At 36.9% G+C, this 11,623-nt stretch overlaps 1 protein-coding gene across 4 annotated transcripts in view; it reads left to right on the top strand.

The window, feature by feature from the left end:
• Nucleotides 1-98: 98 nt before the first annotated feature.
• The window catches only part of foxj2 (forkhead box J2), a 15,435-nt gene continuing 3,910 nt past the window's right edge, over nt 99-11,623 (top strand). For 2 of the 4 annotated variants that reach the window (XM_079895450.1, XM_079895449.1), the window contains exons 1-7: nt 4,364-5,637; nt 5,946-6,265; nt 7,553-7,627; nt 7,758-7,838; nt 7,915-8,010; nt 10,956-11,124; nt 11,244-11,519. In XM_079895450.1, the coding sequence (XP_079751576.1) occupies nt 5,960-6,265; nt 7,553-7,627; nt 7,758-7,838; nt 7,915-8,010; nt 10,956-11,124; nt 11,244-11,519 (1,003 nt within the window). In that variant the 5' untranslated portion in view covers nt 4,364-5,637; nt 5,946-5,959. Of the gene's footprint in view, nt 235-747; nt 873-1,649; nt 1,863-1,962; nt 2,034-2,348; nt 2,467-4,295; nt 5,638-5,945; nt 6,266-7,552; nt 7,628-7,757; nt 7,839-7,914; nt 8,011-10,955; nt 11,125-11,243; nt 11,520-11,623 lie in introns of those variants that run through there. The other 2 variants (XR_013823768.1, XM_079895451.1) reach the window with 2 other exon arrangements.

Below are 11,623 nucleotides of genomic sequence, written 5' to 3'. Positions count from 1 at the left end.
GTAGATATCAGGATATACCTTTGTGCTGTATCGAGTCGCTGTATCTGCATTTTGTGCGTTGCTGTCATTTATGAATCTGTTAGTGTTGAACTCGGCTTAGTCATTACCATATAAACTTCACCAGAGTTTCAACAACAGTTTGACCAATACGAGCAGGGGGACACTTATATAACACACAGGTAACGGTGACTTGATCTTTGAGGTCTGAGACTCCCTCATATTACACTGCAAACAGTAAGTACTCCTCGCTGAATGAAATTGTCTTCAAAACAACTTCATGAAACAACACTATCAACGCAGTTGTGGTTGAAATATGTGTTAATAATGTATGAGAAGAATTATTTGCATGCAGGACATTAGGAGCTCAGCCTAGGCCTACGTACTTTCACTTTTATTACAATAAAAGTGGCTCACGACATCGTTTTAGACATGCTGGTTTTTATTTTCATTACAGTTGAGGTGTTAGAGTCTCATAACTGTCAAGTAAAATGAAATGCAACATTTACAACATTTCTGACTCCATTTCTGACTTTGTCTGAAACAATAAACAAAATCAAAAAATCAGTTTTAAAGATATGCATCTTTATTTTTTAATGATTTAGCGTTTCAATTAAGATTATGCTATTATGACTAAATTGAAATGATTTTAAGAATTATTGGGGCCCCCTGGAAGCCCAGACCCCTAGAGGGCCCCGGCACAAAGACTCACAGTTCACATGTGATATAATTACCTGGTTATCTCCTCAGTGGCCAGAATTGGCAGGCTGTCCACCAAAGGCTCAGTGCTGCTACTGTGTGACATTCAGGAGAAGTTCAGACCCAATATTTTCCAGTTCACAAACATTGTGAGCAATGCAGCAAGATTGCTACAGGTACAATCAGCACCTTCAGTTAATGAGAACTGCCGCAGTATTCATATAACACACAATCTATAATTATCATATATTAAATGTGCTGTCACCACTGCATCTTGTCAGCTACCTGATTTTCTATGCATTATCTATATCCCTCTGGTGGTCTTCATATAACACAATCTATAATCATATATTAAATGTGCTGTCTCCACTGCATCCCTCTGGTGGTCTTCTGTCATTTTAGACTGAAATATGTTACTTTTTTTTTTTTTTTACTTCATTGCAATGGTACGAAACATGGAGAATGTTGTGGCACTTGCTATTTGACCACAAGAAATTGTTGACATGATTAGAAAAGGCTAAATCGTCTCTTAAAAAATAGTCACACTTGTGATCTTTGTGGTCAAAACTTACCGCTATTGGAAACGAATGGGACAATCTACAAATCAGCCGTAATGAAGCAGTGTTTGATAATATCTAATGTCTAAATATATAATAAATAATACTAGTAAGTCATTTATATAGAAATAATGGTGCATAATATAGAGGTGAATATTTTGTAGTACCATGAAATCCCCTCAAAAAAACTAGATATTAAAAGAATAAATATTATTGAAACAAAATATTGCACATTCATTCATCAAAAAACGTTAGGCTTATTGTGTTTGGTCTGTTTTGACTGCCGAGGATCAGAAACATGACCGTTGAGTGAGGAATATCCTTTTAAATCTTAGTAATATGGCAGTTCCATTGTTGGTTGGGAAATTGACATGATACATTTTGTTTCACTTCCAGGCATGTCGAATCTTGAACATCCCTCAGATTTTAACCGAGCAGTACCCTAAAGGTCTGGGCCCCACTGTTCCTGAGCTGGGGGCCGAGGGCCTGAAGCCTCATACAAAGACCAGCTTCTCCATGCTGACGGACAGTGTCGAGAGCTCACTCAAGAGCCTGGGAGACCCTCAGCAAGTCATACTATGTGGCATCGAGGCTCAAGCGTGCATTGCGGTAACGTCATTTTTTAAACTGGTTCCATGGCACTTTTTAGTTTCACTGACACATTTATTGTCTCCTGATCATGATCTTTAAGGTTGTTGTTTTAATGTAGTGTACAACCTATGATCTTCTGGAGAGAGGCATGGAGGTCCATATTGTGGCAGATGCTGTCTCCTCTCGAAGGTATAATAATAATTTTGTTCAAAATATACAAAATTTAAAACTTGTGATATTTTATATTTATGTATCTTATGGAAAGCGTTATGATAAAACATGAAAACCTGTGAGACACCTACATACCTTGTCTTTACTCACACCCACAAGTCAAATGATGGATGGCATCTATAAGCTTTTTTTCTAAAGGTCTATAGAAACTGGAGGAATTTCGCGGTGTTTGCTTAAAGATGAGGTGGTTGTGTAAAATCTGATGTGTCCTATAAGTCAATTCTTTAAGTGATTGTCAGGGTTTTGAAAACATATCTGCCTTTTGTTTTTCAGTCATACAGATCGTCTTTTTGCGCTGTCACGACTGAAGCAGAGTGGGGCGTTTCTCACCACTACAGAGGGAGTATTATTACAGCTAGTGCAGGATGCCAAACACCCCAACTTTAAAGAGGTACCTGCCGACCTGTCTGTCAGCATCTATTCTAAATCCATCTGATTTTTTTCTTGTGCATATTATCATTTATTTATTACAAATTTATATATAGCTTTTCTTATTTGTAATTCAAGAAATTTTAAATGTTTGTGTGTGTGTGTATATATATAGATCACCACAGCCACTTTATTAGGTTCACCTGTTCAACTGCTAGTTAATGGATATATCTAATCAGCCAATCACATAGCAGCAACTCAATGCATTTAGGCATGTAGAAATGGGCTGTGTCTGAAATTGCCCCCTATACCCTTAAACAGAAAGCACAAACTATGCAAAAGCGGCAATCATTCCAGCGCACTTGTTCGAATTCACACACACACACATATTAGTGGAGTAATATAGGAAATATTGAACAAGGGTATAGGGGGCGATTTCAAACACAGCTATGGTCTGCTGAAGTTCAAACTGAGCATTAGAATGGGGAAGAAAGGTAATTTAAGTAACTTTGAAAGGGATGCCAGACGGGCTGGTCTGAGGATTTCAGAAACTGTTGATCTACTGGGATTTTCACACATAACCATCTTTAGGGTTTACAGAGAATGGTCCAAAAAAGAGAAAATATCCAGTGAGCGGCAGTTCTGTGGGTGAAAATGGCATGTTAATGCCAGAGGAGAATGGCAGGACTGGTTCAAGCTGAAGAAAGGCAACAGTAACTTAAATAACCACCCATTACAACTGGGGCAGAAGAGCATCTCTGAACGCACAACATGTCAAACCTTGAAGCAGATGGACTACAGCAGCAGAAGACACACCGGTGACACTCCTGTCAGCTAAAAACAGGAAACTGAGGCTACAATTCACACAAGCTCACCAAAATTGGACAACAGATGATTGTAAAAACGTTGCCTAGTCTGATGAGTCTCGATTTCTGCTGCGATATTCAGATGGTAGCGTCAGAGTTTGGTGTAAACAACATGAGAGCATGGATCCATCCTGCTTTGTATCAAAGGTTCAGGCTGCTGGTGGTGCTGTAATGGTGTGTTGGATATTTTCTTGGCACGCTTTGGGGCCCTTAGTACCAACTGAGCATCATTTAAATGCCACAGAACTACCTGAGTATTGTTGCTGACCATGTCCATCCCTTTATTGCCACAGTATACCCATCTTCTGATGGCTACTTACAGTAGGATTATGTGCCATGTCACAAAGCTCATATCATCTCAAACTGGTTTCTTGAACATGACAATGAGCTTAAATGGCCTCCACAGCCACCAGATCTAAATCCAGTAGAGCATCTTTGGGATGTAGTGAAACAGAAGATTTGCGTCATGGATGTACAGCCTACAAATCTGCAGTAACTGTGATGCTATCATGTCAATATGGACCAAAATCTTGTTGAAGCTATGCCATGAAGAATTAAGACAGTTTTAAAGGCAAAACTAATAAAAAATAAATAAAAAAATATATATGCAATGTAGGGGAAATCTTAATGCACATGTACACAGCATAAACAGCTGGTATTAAAAGGAATACAGCACACAATTTGCATTGGCTAAATTAAAAACATTTTTTACATTTAAGCTTGACAGACCTAATTCCTATTACTCTTTCATTTTTCAGAAGTTGGAGTTTTTGAGGAACTGTCCCTTTTTATATAAGACCTTAATGAAATAATGTGATTCTGCAAACGTTTTTTTTTTTGTTTTTTTTTCATCCCTGCTTGTAATTTTAGGTTTGTTTGTGTCTGAATGAGAGCATGATGAGGTGGCGCTGAGGTGGATGGGATTTTGTGGTGATTAGGTTTGCGTTCATGTTCTGACCTGTCCTCCTTCATTTTTCGCACACAGATCCAGAAGCTCTTGGCTCACCCCTCCCCTGATACAGGCCTGCTGTCCTTCTTCAGCTCTCTATAGGGCCAGTCGCACACCACACCCTGCAGACATAATTACATAAATTACTAAAAATCAGCACAAACTGCTCTCTGAACCTGTTGGACTTTGAGCATTTGCATATTAAAATAATATCTACTTTCATAGAAACGCAAATATTTAACATTTCAAATAGCTTTCAGAAAATTCAAAAATTCTGTTAATGTCAACACTAAAATAAGGTTCTGCATGTTAAAATTAGCTCATACATTAGGTATCGTAAACTAACAATGAGCATTTTTACAGCATTCATGTTAACATTTACAGTAAGATCTAATGTTTGTTAATGTATTAGCTAACAATGAGCAATACATTCATTACAGTATTAATCTTAGTCAGCATTAGTTAATAAAAATACAACTGTTCATTGTTAGTTCATGTTAGCTCAAGTCCATTAAATGATATGATCAGTAATAACTTTTGATCAGTTAGTAAAGATTACTAAGATTAATAAATGCTTTAGAAGTATTTTTCATTGTTAGTTCATGTTAACAAATAGCAAATGGAACCTTATTATAAAGTGTTGCCGCATTGAATGGTCTAGGTTCATTTTAATTTATAAATATGCATGTAAAGTGACATGAATGTATAAAACCTTATTGTAAAGTGTTGCCAAATGATTATATTCTTTACATGCATTACTATAAAATAAGAATAAAGTATTGTGTGTACGCCTATTGATTATGCATATGGTGTTAATATGTGTCTAATACCTGTGTTTGTTTTTTTGTCTCATTGCATTATGAAATGTGTGTCAAGTGTGAAATCCACCAGGATCCAAATATCACTGTGTCATAGGACCAAGAAAATCTCAATGGAAATTATTACAGTGTGTTCCCGCCAGTAGCTCGACTCCTCTCTTATTTCAGCAGTGAAACAGGAACTTACTCACCAGTAAAACTCTGAAAGTGCATGAAAGTAGGAGGAGAGAACGAAAAAGAGGAGGAGAAACACACTGAGTTCTCAAATGTCAAAATGGAGGGTGGAGTGTGTGACGTTCAACACAGGCTGAAAGGGAGGGGAAAGAGAAAGAAAGGGAAGAACTTTTTCCGACAGTTTTTTTCTTCTTCTCCCAAACACAAATTTCAAACAAACCGTGTTAACTTAGACTCTTCAGGCAGCTAATGAAGGCAGCGATAAACATAGAAGAGAGAAGAAGGACAAATAAATGTATGTTGAGATCCTTCATCTGCCTCTGTGCTACAGATGACGGCATTAAAAATTTACAGGGTGAAGTCGGTGGCCTTTTGACAGGATTGAGGTATGTCTTCACTCAACTATTATACGTATACAAACATTTCTCTTAGAATGCTATATTAGAAATAAATAGATCTATAAGTGTATCTAACATTTCCTTTGATTAATCAAGTATGCAGTAACTAATGATATGAGTATCTGTTTTTCAAACCATATACTTAATACGGTTTTAATAAGATTTAGATTTCTTTTACAGCATACTTTTAAATCACATTGCCTTACAACTGCATACGGCATGATTGACTTGGTTACACAGCTTAGCTGGAATGCATGAGATAACACACAGTATTACATAATGTTTTGTTTTCTCAGACATCCCCTTAAGCATGGCTTCTGAACTGGACTCTAGTTTAACCAGCATTGACTGGCTTCCTCAGCTGGGAATCAGCACCTTGCGATCAGGAAAAGAAAGAGTGGAACGGAAAAAAGAACGAGGAAGAGAGAAGGACATCCCTCCCATACCTACACTGTCCCATGGATCTAATTCCAAAGTGAAGCCCCCCCACAGCTACGCTACTCTGATAGCCATGGCAATGAGTTCTACTCCTGAAATGAAGCTGAGTTTGAATGATATTTACACATGGATCAGTAATACATTTCCTTATTACAGCAAAGCAGGAAGAGGATGGAAGGTAAAGTCCAGACCACTACATGACCACTTCCTTGTGCTAAATAGTGCTCGATGCAATGCAGTTGTGCTCGAGCAGGGACTTGGCTTTACACCATTATTGATTTGATAAACAAGTCTGGACAGAAACTTGAGAAACATAAATGTAGCTGAAAGCTATTTTATTTTTATTTTTTTGGTATTTTTGGGTCAGTGGCATAAAGATAAACATGTCAGGGTGATAAAATTGTCCTGATATGAAGACTGAAAAGAAAATAATCTCATTGAAAGAATGAAACTCTTGAAAAGAAAAAAAGCATTAAGTATTTTGGCATAACATTTTATTATTATTTCTTAGAATTAAAAAACAATCTGATAATTTGAGTTTTTTTGACAAGGCTAGGTTAGTTTAGGTTGTAAAATGTCATGTGGTGCAACACCTAAAAAACATAATATTTATGAATTAGTAATTCATATATGTGGGGGGCGGGAAAACTTTTTACCATTTGTTATTATTTGTTCACTTTTTAAATAATGATTATGATGTATTCAAGTTGTCAGGAAAATGTGTTATTACTTTGTACTTGATGGTTACACTAAAACATTTTTTGTTAAATTGATATCACTCTTATATCTCATTGATTAGTTAAACTAAAAGAAGATCTTTGCAGATTTTCAGCTTTCAAACTTCAATTTTTTGTAACATTTCATAATTTTTCATCATATAGTTCTGTGTTGTTGGGGTTTCTTTTTTTTGGGGGGGGGGGGGGTCTTGATGCAGGGTTGCTATCAATTGCAATGAAGCTGAAATAGAATAGAATATAAATATTATTTGGGAAAAAAACTAAATGAAAATTATAAATGTTGCCTTGGCAATGAACTGAAATAAGTTTAAGATTAACCACTAAAATTATTTATAACTTTAAAACTATCCTACTGTTACAATACAACTTCTGCTTTTTACTGAGGAGTCAAACAGACTGTATTTCATTATTGCGTACATAAAACGTGTATGATACATACAGATTTGTAGTAAATGGGAAATGACAGTTTGTAGGTGTGTAGTCATGAACGAAAGGTGTTGCAATCTCTTCACAAGAAGTAAAGATAAATAAAATATGATGCTCTTTAACTGGAAACGGTGCTGATTATCTGAGGAATCTGGGCATGTTTAAAAACAGACTTTAGGAAATGAATCATATAAAGACTGATATATATCTGATATAGTCTCTGATGCTCACCAAGTCTGCATTTTGTTCAGCTATATGTAAAATACAGATACATGTAGACAAATATCTGTTTTTTCTCCTAGAACTCAATTCGGCACAATTTGTCTCTCAACAAATGTTTCCGGAAAGTTCCTCGACCGCAGAGCGACCCTGGGAAGGTGATGTAGTCAAATATTTTATTATTTTGTTCATTAATATCTGAGGTTATTGCCATGCTAATAACTTTTTTAACAGTTTTAACAGACTCTCAAATATTAATACTGAAGTTAAAATAATCACCTGTTTTAGGGGTCATACTGGACGATGGATGTACCACCTGACTCAACTCAACCCAGAGGAGTGAAACGTCCTTATCCTAAAGAGGAGGAGGTAAGAGTACATCACATGAAGTGATCTCGTCACATCTGTGAGATCAGTATTTCACTCATCGACATCCCTGTTTCAGGCTCCATCCTCAGAGGCCGAAGTGCCTGTCAATCAACCGGAGCCCCTCCCACTTCAGCCAGACACCAAAAGCATGTTCTCCCCCCCTCCTTGCAAGGTTCAAAGTCATTTCTTCTGCTTTTCTATTTCTATTAATGGTTATTAAGGAAGCTCCTCCTAGAACAGAGCTTGAGATCTAAGAAAGAGGAAATGAGAGTGTAAAGTAAACAAAATAGAGCTGGTGGACTTCATAATGACTTTCACTTATAATGAATTTGGGTGCATGCATCACCTTAAAGGAGACATATCATGCTTTTAAATCGTTCCTTTTTACATATAAATCATACATTTGTAGTCTATATAAAGCGGAACTGCAATGCTTGGGTCTGAATTCCTCATTATTATAGCTCCACAGGACCCTTTTCTACCCCTTTTCTGGTGTGCGTCTGAGAGCAACTCGTTTTGGTGCGGTCTCTTTAAATACAATTGAGACACTTCATACCCTGCCCCCTCTCCAGGTTGCAGAGGTTCAACTCCACCCCGTTCGGCCATTTTTGTAGTTTGATAGCAGAGATACGATTATCTAGCGGCACAGAAACTTTTTATTCACACGTTATTAACAAAATGTCAACAACGGAAGACTTGTCCAGCCAGCCTTACATGTTCGAGCCAGAGTCGGAGCCGGAGCGAGATGAAAATGAAGACGACGAACCTGCAGAACAACGTCTTCATATGGATGTACCGCAATGGTGTGTTACTGTATTTACACATGAAACTTTGGTCTTCCGACCTTTTACCACCGTGTCGATTTATTTTGATTAATATGTGCGAGGGAGAGAGAGCAAGACAGCGTCTAGTTTGGAGACGGTGTCTTGTTTACACTTTCGCCTGGCTCCGAAGAGAGAGAGAGTGCGTGCGCGCGACCAGGTCTCTCTCTCTCTCTCTGCTCGTTCTTTCAGTTAAACATGCCTGTCTCCAAGCGCGGCAGTTCATCTACATTAGACGGTGTAATGAAGCGTGTGGGTTACTACATCCAACAACCGAATATTTGAACTTACCCTCTCGTAACTTCTGCATCTTTTAGCTTGGACTACAATATTGCAGCGAGAAATAAAAATGGCGGATTGCTCGAAGTGTTGGGCCGGAAGTCAATGTCCTTATTTGGCAGTTCCGCTGCAAATACTGTGACGTAATTGTTCACAAAACGTCATAGATAACAGAAAAATCGGAACAGGTTGAAAAATATGACCAAAACAGAATATAAAGATATCAACGAAGCACCTGAAGAGAATAATTTCAAATTTTCTGTACTTCTAAACACTCCAAATATACAACAAAATGCATTTAAGGGCTAAAAAAGTGGATTTAGCATGATATGTCCCCTTTAAAAGTATAGTTCAGAATATTTTCTCATCCTCACGTCATTCCAAACCTAAATTATTTTTTTTTTTTTTTTTTTTTTCATGGAACACAAAGGAAATATTTTGAAAATCTTTACATTAGCTATTTTTACAATGACACCGGCATGACCATGGCTGTCAAGCTTCAGCAAGGACTAAAAGCATCATAAAAGTAGTCCATATGACTTGTGTGCTATATTACAAGTCTTCTGAAGTCCTATGATAGCTTAAAGTGGAGATGAAATGGAAGTAGCGATATATATTTTCTTCTGTTTCGTACATCCGAGTTTAACAAATTAGTGAAAAAGACAAAGAGTAGGGTGGGGACTTGGTCCTATCCATTGGTTGTTGATTGGGTTTGAAGATTTGGGCTTTGCGTTCAAAAATGAATGTGAATTTGTAGTTGATTGTGGAGGGGTGGGTTTAAGTGGACTAAATGTTTAGAGAATTCTGGTAGCCTATATGTCACCAGAGAGAAGTGTGTCACTTTCACTGAAAGATAGAGTTCTGACTTTTTGATTAAACATTAAAAGGTCAAAAAACATTTTAAAAATTAAACATAGAATCATTCTCAATAAGATCCATAACAGTCATTTACAAAATAGATAGCAACTTATGTCGTATGAACTACAGAAATAGGGCTATGATGCCATTAATAATGTCATTGGTTCTCACACATCTCACATTTTGTTGAAAGCTACTTTTTAAAGTAATGCATTACATACAGTATTGCGTTACTCCCTAAAAAGTAACTAATTGCATCACTTAGTTACTTTTTATGGAAAGTAACTGTTACTTTTGCATTCTCATCCAGGCTGGGCTTGCTTGTTTGTTTTAATTACACAAAAAACAAAACTAAATGTTAATATGTTATATTTTTGGCAAATGTAAAGGCCCTTTTAAACCAAAAGTTAAATTAAAAGTTAAATTAAAACTTTTACACTCTTGATGTTTATCTATAGGATTTTTTTCTTATTTGTATGGTTGAATTGAATAGAAGGTCAGAACCAAAGACATTGCTTAATAAAGTGAGATTAAATACATAAAGTATATTTGTGTAATTTACCATTTAATTATTGCAGGTTTGCTTAATATTCTGAGTTTGCATTTCGCTATTTTAATTCATTTTAAGGAATACTGAATCTTTTTTGTGTAAGAGAGATGAGTAAACGCATGCTCACATTTAGCCTAGAACTACAATAACAGCCATTTTGATTCAGCACACACAACGCCACTGCACGTACTCACAATTTCTCTCAACATGGGGACAGGAGAGGTGTCAATCAATAAATGGGAAAACAAAGTAACCTGCATTACCTATTTGAAAAAGTAACTGAGATGTTTTGTTGTAAATTTAAAAGTAATGTGTTACTAGTTACTTGGAAAAGTAATCTGATTACCTAACTCGCATTACTTGTAATGCATTAGCCCCAACACTGAACGACACTGAAACTTTTATGGTGCTTTTTGTCCTTGTTGGAACTTAAACCACATTGTTGTAGAAAAGAGCTACTTTAAGATCTTTAAAAATTCTCCTTTTGAGCTTCATGGGGAAAAAAAATAACTCATGAGGATGAGTAATTTTTATTTTTGGCTGAAATATTCCTTTAAGTGGTATATGACATATTATTTATCCAAATTACTCTCAAATTTATCTCTGCAGTCATCGTTTCCACAGCAACGTCCAAGTGCCCCCATACCTACATCTCTTCCTTCGAACCCTCATGCCGATCCCTCTCTCCGATTCTCCTTTGCTGATTTGAACCTACCGGATCTGTACAATTCCTTTCAGTCCCTCTGTCGCTCCGTGAGAGATAGAGTCACCTCACAATGTAAGTAAATCAATTATGCCACTCTTTTCCTTTAGCTTATTATTTACTTTTAAAGATTCAGAATTAATACGTTTTAAAATTAGGTGTGCTTAATCTCTCTCTCTCCTTCTCTCTCAAAGCGGATGTTCCCAATTTACTTGGATTTACCCATGACAGTACACCACTCCACACCCCAACCCTGCCTCCTTTCTCCCCTTGCCCCTGCCCAAACATCAATATTAACCAGTATACCAACCCAGCATCTACCTTCAACCCAAACCTCAATACCAACGGCAACTTCAACCCAAATATACCCAATACTAACTCTAGTTTTATCCCAAACCTAAACCCAAACCAGAATGCTAACATTCATCCCAACTCCAACACTGAGCCTGACAAGCTGCTACACAGTAATGGTGAGTATAACTGCTCATGTTGATGGGAATATATGAGTGTCCTGATGACCGATCCTCTCTTTCTCTCTCTCTCTCTCTCTCTCTCTCATTCTCTCATTCTCTCT

This window comes from Squalius cephalus, assembly GCF_949319135.1.
Source record: "Squalius cephalus genome assembly, chromosome: 15".
Taxonomy (NCBI): Eukaryota; Metazoa; Chordata; class Actinopteri; order Cypriniformes; family Leuciscidae; genus Squalius; species Squalius cephalus.
This window is presented reverse-complemented; position numbering and strand designations above follow the sequence as displayed.